Source organism: Sphaeramia orbicularis, chromosome 6, assembly GCF_902148855.1.
Source record: "Sphaeramia orbicularis chromosome 6, fSphaOr1.1, whole genome shotgun sequence".
Classification (NCBI taxonomy): Eukaryota; Metazoa; Chordata; class Actinopteri; order Kurtiformes; family Apogonidae; genus Sphaeramia; species Sphaeramia orbicularis.
Genome location: NC_043962.1, coordinates 26,178,612 through 26,192,366, shown reverse-complemented (window position 1 = coordinate 26,192,366; position 13,755 = coordinate 26,178,612). Strand labels below are relative to the sequence as shown.

Below are 13,755 nucleotides of genomic sequence, written 5' to 3'. Positions count from 1 at the left end.
AAATAGCCTCCTCCAATAGAAGCTAAACTGTAAAGCACTCAGACATTTTGGGGAGTGTTATTATTAGTAATGTCCTACTCAATATATAACGAGAAAGACTATTATTGATGCTTAAATGGTTGCATTTTAATGGCTATTACTTGCAGTCTACTGCAACTGATCATTTGCATTTCTCACAGGTGTACATATGTCTTCATCAAATTACAATCTATTTTTTAATGGGGAATAGAGCTGACATTTACACCAACACTGTACGGAAATGCCATTTTCTATCTCAGGAGGATAATATTACTTACCGCAGAGAGGTATTATTGTATTGACAAGGCAAGGCAGATTTATTTGTATAGCACAATTCATACACAGGGCAATTCGCAGTGCTTTACAAAAATGGAAAAGAGACAGATTAAAAACACACAATTACAATTAAAACATAATCAATAAAACATAAATAATAACCAATTAAAACAAAGTAAAAGAGTGCAGCTAGAACCCTTTCAGTTGATCTATGCACAGTTGAACACAGCTGTTTTCAGCCTGGACTTAAACATTGTCACAGTACAGGCCTGTCTCACATCATCAGGAAGACTGTTCCAGAGTTTAGCTGCATAGAACTGAAACGCAGCTTCACTCTGTGTAGTCCTGACTCTGGGCACCAGCAGAAGACCAGTCCATGAGGTTCTCAGGGTCCAAGATGGCTCATATGGGACCAACATCTCACAGATGTACTTTGGTGCTAGACCACGGAGAGACTTATAAACGAGCAGAGCTGTTTTAAAGTCTATTCTCTGAGCCACAGGAAGCCAGTGCACAGATCTGAGCACAGGACTAATATGGCCATACTTCCTGGTTCTAGTCAGGATTCGAGCATCAGCGTTCTGGATGTACTGCAGCTGTTTTACAGCTGGTTTAGAGAGTCCAGTGAGAAGGCCCTTACAGTAGTCTAACCTGCTACAGATAAATGCGTGGATAAGTCTCTCTGAGTCTGGTTTAGACAGTAAACCTTTGATTCTGGCAATGTTATTGGCCAGACTGTATCAGCAGTTACAGCTACTGAAAAGGGTCCCTAAAACTCTTCTGTTATCACAAACATTTTGATTTGTTACTGTAATTTAATTGCTATAGGTTAGGTATAGGCAGACAGAATGTCAGCCAAATATATATACATATAAAACTGCCAAAAAAAACATGGACGGGAGGTGGAACCGGGCCACAGCGTGAGGTCTCGACCAATGCTGCTTGCAACTTTAATTATATCATATGGATTCAGTGAATGCCCGTGTTTTCAGTGTCATTTGTTCCAGACACAGATCCCACAGCTGTTTTCTTTCTTGGTTGAATCATGTCCACAGGTCGTTAGTGGTTATCAGGTGCACCTGCCATGTTTCTCCTCACCTGACTGCAATTGGTCAGTTGAAGTCTTTAAAAGGAGATTGTCCCTCCCACCTCAGTTTGCCCCACCCCCCATCCTGACCACTGACTCCCATTTTAACCCTTTCATGCATAGTGGTCACTATAGTGGACAGTTATTCTCCAGCTCTTCTCTTGTATTTTCATGGTTTTGTTGTTTTACTTCCATGTCAGCCAACACAGTGGACGCTTATGCACCATCCCATACACTGTAATTCATCCCATTACTGTAACTTTCCTGTTCTTGATAAACCTGATCTGCAGTGACATATTTGAGTATAAATCTATTGCTAATTGTTATTAGACTGTGATTAACAGTTTAAAAAAAAAAACAAAAAACATGTTGTTTTTTGCATATTATCTGAGTGTGTTATAGCTAGTATTATAGTATGTTAAAATGTGAGAAAATATCAGACTAGCAGCATTAAAAATGTTTTTATTTCATAGTTTCACACAATATGTCGCTTAAAAAATGAAACACATGGTGTCCAGCTGAGTGGACATTTTTGTAACTTCATGAAAAATAGGTTCATAAAAAAATTTCAATCACATTGTTTTTTTCATGCCTAAAGAGGAATAAAAATAGTCAGGAAAAAAATCTCATAATTCATGCATGAAAGGGTTAAACACTGTCTAAGGCCCATCTTTTTGTTTTATCTATCTCTGTGATAGACTCAGTGGGTGGTTGTAAATTGCATTTTCAGTCTCCTTTTACAACCTCTAAAATGGCCCTTTATTGGTTTTACCCCTTTTCATGGTTTTTGTGCAAGACTGTTTTGTTGCTTTGCCCAATTTGTGACCTCCATCCATGAGTTGTGTGTGTGTGTGTGTGTGTGTGTGTGTGTGTGTGTGTGTGTGCGTGTGTGTAAGAAATGTAATACATTACATCAACCTTTTCAAAACTGTTCACGTAAATTACAAATTTTACTGTTAATCTTATGTGATGTGTAAATTTAGGTTTTGAAAAACACAGTCAATAATTCAGCTGATTTTTATTTTTTCTTTCCTGTTGTGCTGTTACACAGTTACAGCAAACATGTTTTGTAATAACTAACTTATACATACAAATGCAATGTAGAACAACATAACTTTTATCCAAATACATGCAGTACTTTATTTATAAACAGTCCTTCTTTGGTACTATTTCTAGCTTTGTTGTTGTTGATATTACACCCTTCATTGTTATTATTAAAGCTGATCATAAATTCTCTTATTCTAACATGTAAATAAAAGTAGACTATGAGTTCGTATCATCCCATCCCATCATTTGTAGGCAGCCTATAACTGACTAGTAAAATATACTAACTAACCAGTGAATAAAGTTGTGTTAACAGATGTTGTCAATAAAGTTGATTCAAAGCGCTGACGTCGTGTCTTCCACGTTGGCCCGGACGTGGCAGTCCCACAGCCCTATGAGGAAATCACACTAACGGCATCTGTCTGGCTGAATTAGTGCATCACTTTCTTTTTTTCAGAACCAGCACTTCTCTTCTTCACTGATCAGACGTGATGGGACTTACAATAACTTCGTTGTTCGGCCGACTTTTCGGCAAAAAACAGATGAGGATTTTAATGGGTGAGTGGAAACAGCGATGAGCTTTAGCTTCAGCTGGAAACCCAACTGACGACAACAACTGCGGAGTTGCCAAAGTTGAGGTGGAAAAAAACCGAAACATGGTTTAGAACAAAATAATATAGTTTGTAATATATATTTTCTCCCAAGTGTCGATTTTCTACGTTTGTTGTGTACATGTTAATAACAGAGTTTGGCGACGAATCTGCTAACGGCAACTTCAGTTCAACTTGAACGACTTAAAAATGCCACAACTTCCATTGTTTTAGATTGGATAAACCGCACTTAAACTGACGAGTATATAATAGTGTCTGAAAATGGAGAAATATGTTTTATCAGCGTTTCCTCATACAACAAAATGACGTGTCGAAATGTAAAGTTATGCCTTAAAGCCATATATTTTCACATTACGCTCACAGAATCAGAAAATAGAAAGTTTTAGAAGCTGGAATCAAAAAATGTAGACTTTTTTTTCTTAAACTGAGTATCAAAACAGTTGCAGATTATTGAATATTTGTCAAATGGTGATAACATTTGGTGGAATTACCATTATTGTAGTTCTAATAGATCGGAACATTCACAACAGATAAATGGTTTGAAACTCTTTTTCATTATGGTATGGTGTGTGTGCTGCTAAAAGAGATTTGATTTCAATGGGATTTTATCTGGTTAAATATAGGTTAAATTAAAAACAAACAAACAAACGGATAAATGGTGCTGTGCCATCTCATGTAACTGTACTCTCATGTCCTCACTGATGAAAACTCTTATGCAATGCTCAGCATAGTGTCCTCATCTGAATTAATTTAATCTTACACTGTCTCCTTTTAGTCGGCCTGGATGCTGCTGGGAAAACCACTATTCTGTACAAACTGAAGCTTGGTGAAATTGTAACGACCATCCCAACCATTGGTAAGAAATAAACACCTTCATTTCCATTTATTTATTGGATTTGACACAAATGCATCTTTTATATCTCCCCCTTCTCCTTTCTCCTTGAAGGCTTTAATGTGGAGACAGTAGAATATAAAAATATCAGTTTCACTGTATGGGATGTGGGTGGCCAGGACAAGATCAGACCTCTGTGGAGACATTATTTCCAGAACACACAGGTAAGAAATTTAGGTTGACCTATTGGGCTGAGCCTTACTTGGTTTAGAGGCTAATTACATTTTCAAGGAGTAGTAGCATTCAGATATAAAGCACTTCATCTTACATAACTCTGTGAAATTATTTCAGTAGAACATTTTTAGTGAGCAAATACCAGATTCCTGTAAAATTAACACCATGTTACTTTTTCTTTCTAGGGTCTTATCTTTGTGGTTGACAGTAATGACAGAGAAAGAGTTGCTGAGTCTGCAGACGAGCTCTCAAAGATGGTAAGCATTTTGTTACACACACTGTACAGTATAAAGGGGAGTTTTTTCATTTCATTGTTGTCAGAACCAGAATAGTTATTGTTGAAAAGTGCTCTTTAACCTGGATCTGAACAGGCTGAATGGCTTTCATTTTCAGTTTTTCCAGTTTTAGTAAAAGCAAATAAAAATCTTTATAAATGCAGATTTTTCATTGCAGTTTAAATATGCAGTGAGATTTCCCCATTAGCTATAAAAGCAGAGTCGCATTATGTCTTCAGTTGTAGACAGAAATCTAGTCTTTACAAGAAATATTTAACTTCTGGAGTGGCTGCTGTTGTGGATTTACATGTTTGCATTTCTAAATGGTTGGTGTTTTACTCCAACATGATATCATGAATTGCGTACAGATACCACACCACTTGTAATTGGCGTGTTATCAGTACACGTTATAAGCTGTCCTTGTGTATGTTCACACCGTGTCAAATACCACACGATTAGCGGGTAGGGGTTAAGGTTAGAGTTAGGGTTAGCAGTTATGGATATGTAAACCGGAGATCTTGGCGTACATTAACATGCGATCAAATGGTGTTGAATATCATGCGAAAGGATGAAAATGCATAGGTATAGCATGCCAAATGCCATAAGAACTGGCATGACATACAACGCGATTTCATGAGATCAGTTTATCTTCTTAGATTTTTATTAATGTAGTGTGTAGTAAAAAATGTCAAAAGTTTAATCTGTTGCTTAATAGTTAAAATGTCTTGTCTCTGCCTCCAGTTGCAGGAGGATGAATTGAAAGACGCCATCTTGCTGGTGTTTGCTAACAAACAGGACCTTCCCAATGCCTTATCAATGAGTGAAATCACAGACAAACTCAACCTTCAGACTCTCCGGAATAGACCTGTAAGTATTCTGAATAAAGATGTGTTACTGACCAGTAGTTAAGTTTGTAAGCATGTCATCATAACTCACTCCATGTCCAACCCCACAGTGGCACGTTCAGTCAGCCTGCGCCACCCAGGGCACTGGGCTTTACGAAGGACTAGATTGGCTATCCAAAGAGCTGTCCAAGAACTGAAGAAGAAATGGATCAGCTGGACAGAGAGAGAGAGAGACTGAACACCAACGCACAGACATTGAGTCTAGAAACATTTGGTCTTTTGGCACCAAAGTTCTCAAAGTGGACAACCTGGTGGATAGTATAATCTTCCGTGGAAAACATAACATCTCATATTTTCTTAATTTCTTATCAGTGCTTTGATATTATCTCTACTTGTCTTATCAAACTCTTACAATGTATTGATACATTGTGTTGAATCATGAGCAATCAGCCTATCAGGGAAATGGAAACAAAGAATTGGGCTTTTTCCATTCGACACCTTGGATCGAGTCTGGGTATTATTTACGGCATTCAACCACTTGTAGAAATGTTGGACCTGCCGAGGTTGGGAGATATGAAGATATAAGCCTGGAGTTTTGTGGGAGGACAACTTGTATGCAGGCACAAGCAGTTCATTTCCGTAACCTTGTATGGATATTTGACTCCCTCACAGATCTGATCCTTTACTACTCACTGTGTCTCATGCCAAAATATTTCTGTAAAGGCCTTTATCCTGCACACTCACGTGGACTGACATTACACTAAACCTTGTAGCAATGTGGCCTCTTTGTAAATGTATCCAAAATGCAACGTTGTGCCTTCTGCTTCCTTTTCATACAAATCTGAGTAGTTCTTTCTTATCTTACTTGGCGGACATGCTCCCTCTTAAGTTGATTTTGCAACTATTTCACTTTTGAAATATAAAATTAATGCAATGCAATGACACTTCTGTATGTTTTGTATCAAAGTTTTGTTGAATTTGACAGTTTTTCTGCCCATTACAACACATCTTTTTGTCCTTAACTTAAAAAGAGGAAGGAAAACAGGGCCAGTGTCTCTGTAACACAGTAAAGCAGCATAGCAATTATTTTTTGGTTTTTTGCAGTGCTTATTGCTATGTTTGCTATAGTGGCTTATAGCAAGTACTGTATATATTAATAATTGTATCTTTCTTTACACATAAAAACATCTCTACCAAATATGCATAGTGATGCACATTCCAACTTTTGCTTGCAGATGCTTGAGCTGACACATTTGAAATTATTAAAAGTATTTTCCAGAAAAAAACTTTGAATAAAGCCATTGTGTAAAAAAAAATAAATAAAAATTTTGCACTCCATTTGTTGAATAAGTTTGATTTTTACCTGAAGCTTTTTTTTATGAACTATCCCCCCCTTATTATGATGTTATTATTATTATTATTATTATTATTATTATTATTATTATTATTATTATTACTGCTATGCTTTTTTCAGTTTATATTCCCAAGAGACTGATATTATGGTGGCACTGTCTGCCAGGAACTCACAAGAGGAAGTTGATTTTTTTTTTTCTTTCTGAAATCCAACTCCTTTTAAACCCGTGACTCTTGTACAGATCTAGTCGGTCTAGCTGTGGCTGTATTTGACTAACTTTTCATATATTTGCCTTGGTGCATTTATATGCTATCAATTGATAGTTCACAATCAAGGGAAGACAGGAAAGAAGGGTGTAAAACATGTAACTGGTTAGAGTGGCTGGACTGGTTGGTTTTCTAAATCCCTCTGCTATCAGCTGAAGTGTATTACTCATCATTACACTCAATAATATTGCACTTAGTCTGTTATGCTTCCTGAATAAACCAAATGAAATGACAAAAAAAAAAAAAAAAACCCTCCAGAGTGATAGTCAAAAACAACATATGCAGTCAGGGTCTTAAGAGGTTTTCCCTTAAGGGCAGGTGGTTGCAGTTGTGGGAATATTGGATTTGAGGGTCATCCCCTCAAGAAAATGTATTACTATATTATTATATATTAGAATGTTATTGTTATTGACAATAAGTTTATAAAAAACTAAGACACGAAGCTGTGTGTGTGTGTGTGTGTCGGGGGTGTGCGGGGGGTATGGTCTTTTCACAAGAACCTTTTTTTAAAAAATTTAAGTGTGAATTAAAAAGGCAAGAAATGTAAGGCGCTTTGGGTGTCTAGAAAAGCGCTATTTAATCCAATCCATTATTATTATTATTATTAGTAGTAGTAGTAGTAGTAGTATTATAAGAAATGGGTTGATGAATGGAAGGATGGAGCAAAAACCAGCAAAGCAAGTGACTTTACACTACAAATATCAACCTAAGACCAACTTCAACAAGATTTGGAAAAGTCGTGTTTAGTTCTCCTGACTATCAATGGGAAAACCCTGAGCAAAACACTTGTGCCTAATTTATCCCTACAATTCCAGTGTTTTGGCTATGACAGGCACTGGTCGGGGCATAACTGTCAATGCTAAATAATAGTGTATAGAGGGTATGCATGTGACGTCACTATTCCCTGTATAGAGGGAATGCACATACGTCACTTCCCCCCTGGGCCACACCCCTCTAAGTCAGACTGAGTGGCAAAAACAAACCGGCTCAACATGGCAGAGCATAGCAGTAACTACAGTGAGACCGGGAAAAATGTGAAATATAACATGAAATTATAGACAATTGGACTCAACATGGATCCACACAAGCTACCAAACAACAAGTGGTCTACGAACATTGATATGTGGCCGGAAATCACGTATCCTGACATTTATATGAACCTGATTTCAACGCTGGGAAAATCCACAATGCAAAGGCTGAAAGCATACAAAAGACGAAGAGTTGTTGACATCCTCGTCATCGTTAATTAGAGGAGTGCTGGGGAGTGCTTTCAACTCAACATACTATTGTTTTTGAGGTCAGTGCAGACGTATTTTCTTGGTGGTGATTTCCAAGGTAAAGGCCCAGCAGTAGTGCTCACAGTTCACTACTGATTTACTGGAGTTGAACCCTTAGTACTGACCCAAGTGAGTGGATGATCTACTGGTACTGTGGATATTTAAGTAGAGTTAACATCAAATACTGGATCCAACACAGCTACAACAGCTTTGTGCTAGAGTACCCCCTTCTTTGGAAAACTAGGTTAGCCTCAGTTTAAGCTAGTTTACAAATCATGTAGCGTACAAGGTTCATAATCACACAATTGAAGACAAAAACGTTTCAGTTCTGAAATATAGAACTAAATGACAGATGCTAACATTAAGAGCTTTACTAAGAAGTAACGTTAGCCAAAACCCATATGTAATTTAAAGTATGATTTTACACAAGAACACAGCATAAATTAACGTTACCTGACACGAAATGGCAACCACAAATCCAGGTTTCATTGTCTGGATTCCAGTTATTTCTACAAATTGCAGCGATCCATCTGCTTCTTCTGTCTTTGGCTTTAGGTCACCGCTAAAATGATAGCTCTGAGTGCTTTTTAAACCTATTTGTGCAATCAGTGGCACAACAGCTCTTCCCCACTTTTTAGATTGTTCTAAAGTTTTCGCTGTATTCAAGCCAAAGCTGCTACTCATCTCCTTCTTTCTGCCACTCAGTGGGCGGAACCGCGGTGACTTCCGCTAGCGGTGACGTCACGTGCATACCCTCTATATAAACCTGTGGAGTCCCATTTACTCTTGTGGGTAATGTTAAATATTGAGGTAAAAGGATCTCATGAAACCAATTTGCTCTGATAGGATGCTGATGCCAAGTTTGTTTAATAAATAAAGTCAAACCCAAATATCAAGACTTTTAAGTTATAATTGATGTTACTGTGCGTTAATTCTGATGCTTCTCTGTATAATCACAAACTATAAGCTGTGTTTCTATGTTAAGAACCGACCTAAAACCTTGAGTATGGACCTGTTTTATACTTTGCACTTTTCTTTTTGTTTGTGTTTTCTGTATACAAATTTTACTATTGAAAAGAGAATATTCTTTTAGCGTATAAATGTATACAAAAACATATATGAAGCCTTACATGTACACAAGTATGTAGGACAGGTGTGCACTGTTTATAAGTGACGGTATAAGCATTATATAATTGGCTTGCTCTGATGTGTGATGACAGCTAATCAGGATTAGTAAAGCTGGGTCAGTGCACATTTAATGGGTGTGTATCTGTGGACAGTGGGGTGAAGCACATGCCTTTTTGGCTCATTCTCTTCACTTTTCAGCACTCTTGTTTTCTGGACACACTTAAATGGGATTTTTCATTTCACCGTCCAACATAATCAAAAAGGTAAGCCTGAAATTTGACATATTTAATAAAAGAAAAAAAAAGAAAGAAAGAAAAAGCATGCAGTGCATTTTGGAAAATCTATTCTGAATCATTGTTTAACAAACTGTATTCTTGTCAATGTTTGTCATACAGTAACAACCTGTTCATTAGGAGTTCTGCTATGAAAAGGAGCTAACCGAAGCCTGCACAAGGTGGCTCAGTTTGGCCTTAATCCCAGAGACAGATGACAATACATACTTCACATTTACAGTGTACGAGTTCAGACAGACCTCTGGGTTTCACCGGCAGAATGATGCCAACCTTGGCCCCACACATACCAGTACCACGGCCCTCCTATTCGCAGGCCCGGGAGAACCTGGTGAAGGCTATCCCACCCAGGCTCCTGTGTCTGCTGGCCTGTGGAGGGATAGACTGTCGTTATGAAGGACCAGAGTGTTGGAAGGCAAACCAGCAGGCCATTCGAGGCCTTTTCTCCTCTTGGTGAGGCTTGGACTTTTTATGTAGCACATTATAATCAGTAAGCAGTTATTGATAACATGCATTTGTATTGCAGGGTGACAGATGATATTATAGCAATGGCACGACCATCAACGCATCTAATTGAGAAATATGACATCATTGAACAATTCAAAAGGTAATCAGCATCTATTGTAGTTGTGTCAATATTTGTTGTATTTCTGAGTATCTGGAACACACTAGAAAACATAAAATGGTGTGACATTGCCTTTTATTTTATCCACTATCTCAAGAGTCTCCAAGTTTATTTCCCCTCTACATTTTCCTGTAGCTCCTTGAATACGACTGCCACTTCACTACCACTGTTCTAGTGTCAGTTTTTATTGCATAATGTGTCTTTTTCCTTTAGGTTAAACATCAAATCTATCATCAACATGCAGCTCCCTGGGGAGCATGCTCACTGTGGACCTCCCTTAGAACCGCAAAGTGGCTTCACATACTCCCCACAAATCTTCATGGACAATGACAGTGAGAACTTGATGCATTTGATATTCAGCTATTTGCTCTTCTTGTGCATTTCATCAATCAAATAATTCTAGGTTGGAACTATTATTAGATGTATTGAGAGTGCCTTAGCAGATATCAAGGGATATGAATGGGGTTATACTCTGGGTTTTCATATCCAAGCACATAATCTGCCAATGTACACGTGCTAGTCCATAATATGTTTGCATGTGCTTGTGTATTTCCAGTTTACTTTTACAACTTTGGGATGCCAGATTTTGGTGTGTCAACTCTTGTTGGTATGATTGACGAGGTGAAGGTTTTGGCCTTTGCAGTGAGAGAAGGAAGAGTTGCTGTGCACTGCCATGCAGGCCTTGGCAGGACTGGTGAGATCATAGTGAATTCACATATGCAGTGGTCATGTTATATGCACATATGTGTATGTTGTGTATATTCATTGTTGTCTCCAGGTGTTCTGATCGCCTGTTACCTGGTCTACACCCTGCGTATCAGCCCAAGTGAGGCTGTCCACTATGTGCGCATTAAACGACCTCGTTCTATCCAAACCCGTGCACAGATCAGCCAGGTGTTTGACTTTGCACGCCTGCTAGGTACACAGCTAGTCCAGTATCCAGACCTCAGCCTGAGGCACGGAAACCCTTTTACTCTGCAGCACTACATAAACCGACAGGGAATACTGCTGCATGGTCAGGAGGCTCGCACCCTCAGATACACACCAAAGGTCAGCTACTGAACAGTGAATGTACCTGACTGTAGTGTAGAGCAGCAGAAAGACCTCCTGACCTCTTCTTGAATATCTTGCCAGGTGGTGTACCTCCTCTGTGTGCGTCTGTCCTGCTTAGCCATGGGTCTTCCCACTCCTCCAGAGGTACATGCTGAACTAGACAAGAGAGCAGCACTGAAGGTCCTGAGCAGGGCTGTGAAGGAGACCCTGGTGGCCAGACAGTACCTGCCCTTGTTACGAGAGGGGCGTAAGGGCTCTTGGGTGAGCTCAGGGTCCGTGTCCTCCTGGGATGAGCCACTGGGATTCTTAGAAAGAAAGAGGGAGGTTCTGCTGGACAAACGCAGCTATAGCGACTCTGACCTCAGCAAGATCGCAGTAAATGAGGTCAAATTTCCATAATACATGCAGAATTGCTAAATAGTGATTGAATGATCCAAAATCAAAGTGACCTGAGATGCTTTTCTGACCCTGTTGTATCCTTCCTTGAAGGACCTGGACCTGAGTCCATACTGTACCACAGGAATTGGAAATGACAGAAACTGGTGTGTTGAGGATCTGTTACGATCTGATTTGACCCCAGTTAGTCCAAAACGTGCTGCACAATCACCTGGCCTGAAGACTACCAAAACAATTCAGACTCTTGGTGATGCGATCTCAAAAAACAACAACTATGCTAGAAGGTCCAAGTGCACAGCAAAAAAAACACTCCCCAAACTCACTTCAAACTTTGAGGTAACTGCATTTCATATTAGAAATATAATATAAATAACAATATAAATATAACAATTATAAAGTGCTGGTGTCAATCATAAAATATGTACAATTTATATGAAGTTGTGCAGAAATCCACACAATTCAGGTCCAACCTCAATGGCTCGAGTTGTGGCTAAGGCAATGGCAGACCAAGGCCTTCCTGGAGAAACTGTTCTGCAAAGATCAGCCCTACTGCAGGTACACAGTTACAAGTCTGCCATCAGAGTATATCACTTTGATTCAGAGCTTCATATCCATTGACCCACTTGTTTTTTTGTTTTGTTTTTTTTTTACAGGAGGAACTGAACAGTAGTGACTGTGCCTGGGCCCTCCTGGTCACTGAGTCTGACCCTCATGTTCTCAGCTGTCTGTTGTGGACCTGGCTGGAGAAGTTAAGGGTCAGTGGCATCAAACAGGAAGTCGTAGTGATTTCCCACTCTGAAAAATACACCCTAGCATGTTGCATCAGGTTATACTTTCCACCTCTAGCTTACCTCTATCACTTTGTTCACCATTGTCATGTAGGATCCTGTACTGAGTGCAGACGACATAGAAAAGTTACGCTGCGGAGCAAACAACAGGAAGCCTCTCAGTGTGCTCAAGAAGGTAAAGCAGCTGCAATATATGTTACCTGTGTCTCTTGAAAATTCTACTTTAGTCTAAAGTTCACTGACAGCATTTATTAACTATTCATATTGTTACCATCAGCCACAGAGACACACCATCTTTTGCTTATTGAGCTGTGTGAGCACAGTGACCGGTCTGTGTCCACACAGAGAGGATGCAGTACTGCAGCGCCTGATGCGGGCGCTTACAAGGGTAAGAAAATACATGTTAAGGTGTTTGTATATGTGTTTGCTCAATTTACATCCAAAAATACTGAATGTGAATTTGATTTTTGCCATTTTCCACCCAACAGCGCCCCTATGAGGAAATGGGAAGCCTTGAATCTTTGTTGAAAATCTTAAAGGACAGCCAGAGAGAAACCTTCCACAATTATAGATACATTAAAAGGGCCTGCAGCACTGTTGCTACAGTTTGAGCAGCGATGAAATATAAGAAAATACAGAAGTTATTTTATTGTAAAAGTTTCCAGTTCTTTTTGTCTGGATAACTATATGTTTGGAGAACTGAATTATTCTGACAGGCTGTTGCTCCTTAAGTATTTTCCTCTTTACAAAATTGCACTAATACATTGTGGTCACATTGTTACAATCAGTTGTCTCTATATTTAAAATAAATAAAAAATATCTTAATAAAATAAAATACAATAAAGAGCAGAGTCTTTTACACACTGCTGCTAGGAACAGTAAGAGCACATAATGCACAGCAATGTAAGCATAAACTGATCAGATTAATCAGGTAGATGCATTACTAGTTTTATATTCCAATTTATTATAATAAAAGTTATAAGAAAAAAAGAAAGAAAAAGAAGGCTTGGGCTCTACAGTGTATCAGTCAAGATATAAAGGAGTATGATCAAAACAGAATTTAGAAAAGTACTGATTTTAAATATATTTCTTTTCATGTTTAATTTCAAAAACATGCAAAGCTACCTTAGAGCCTGTTGTTGTTACAGCCTTTTATACCAAATAAATCACTTACACCATCTGCTTAGTGTGTGTTTCATGTATTCACATTTTGGGAATTCCTTTGGTTGATCTGTACTTTCTACACACACGTTCATTAAGGGCTCATTTAAGCTCTGCGTTAAAGATGTAGACATATGGAAGTAAATCAGTCAGTCAGTTTTCTGGGAGCCTGCAGATGAGTACCCAGATGGAGAA

The 13,755-nt window shown here is 38.6% G+C and overlaps 2 protein-coding genes across 3 annotated transcripts; both read left to right on the top strand.

Moving 5' to 3' along the window:
* Window positions 1-2,789: 2,789 nt before the first annotated feature.
* LOC115421292 (ADP-ribosylation factor 4-like) lies at window positions 2,790-6,560 on the top strand. The gene is made up of 6 exons (XM_030137105.1): window positions 2,790-2,983; window positions 3,812-3,892; window positions 3,983-4,092; window positions 4,288-4,359; window positions 5,119-5,244; window positions 5,333-6,560. Exons 1-6 carry the CDS (start codon window positions 2,917-2,919, stop codon window positions 5,417-5,419), a joined length of 543 nt encoding a protein of 180 aa, XP_029992965.1. The 5' UTR covers window positions 2,790-2,916; the 3' UTR covers window positions 5,420-6,560.
* Window positions 6,561-9,360: 2,800 nt separating this feature from the next.
* Window positions 9,361-13,579, top strand: LOC115421289 (protein tyrosine phosphatase domain-containing protein 1). 2 transcript variants are annotated; one of them, XM_030137100.1, is made up of 13 exons: window positions 9,361-9,510; window positions 9,761-9,990; window positions 10,064-10,144; window positions 10,376-10,494; window positions 10,719-10,856; window positions 10,941-11,212; window positions 11,297-11,599; window positions 11,705-11,947; window positions 12,050-12,166; window positions 12,265-12,366; window positions 12,494-12,574; window positions 12,677-12,787; window positions 12,888-13,579. In XM_030137100.1, exons 1-13 carry the CDS (start codon window positions 9,472-9,474, stop codon window positions 13,008-13,010), a joined length of 1,959 nt encoding a protein of 652 aa, XP_029992960.1. In that variant the 5' UTR covers window positions 9,361-9,471; the 3' UTR covers window positions 13,011-13,579. The 2 variants fall into 2 exon arrangements, with proteins under 2 accessions (XP_029992960.1, XP_029992961.1); XM_030137101.1 differs by having other exon boundaries at window positions 9,391-9,509; window positions 9,641-9,990.
* Window positions 13,580-13,755: the final 176 nt, after the last annotated feature.

Excerpts from the sequence above, each read along its gene's own strand:
- LOC115421292 (XM_030137105.1), top strand. The coding sequence starts at position 2,917 with ATGGGACTTACAATAACTTCGTTGTTCGGCCGACTTTTCGGCAAAAAA. Across the intron at positions 3,893-3,982 it reads AACGACCATCCCAACCATTG|GCTTTAATGTGGAGACAGTA; the intron begins GTAAGAAATAAA and ends TTCTCCTTGAAG. Across the intron at positions 5,245-5,332 it reads AGACTCTCCGGAATAGACCT|TGGCACGTTCAGTCAGCCTG; the intron begins GTAAGTATTCTG and ends CCAACCCCACAG.
- LOC115421289 (XM_030137100.1), top strand. The coding sequence starts at position 9,472 with ATGGGATTTTTCATTTCACCGTCCAACATAATCAAAAAG. Across the intron at positions 10,145-10,375 it reads ATCATTGAACAATTCAAAAG|GTTAAACATCAAATCTATCA; the intron begins GTAATCAGCATC and ends TTTTTCCTTTAG. Across the intron at positions 10,495-10,718 it reads AATCTTCATGGACAATGACA|TTTACTTTTACAACTTTGGG; the intron begins GTGAGAACTTGA and ends GTGTATTTCCAG.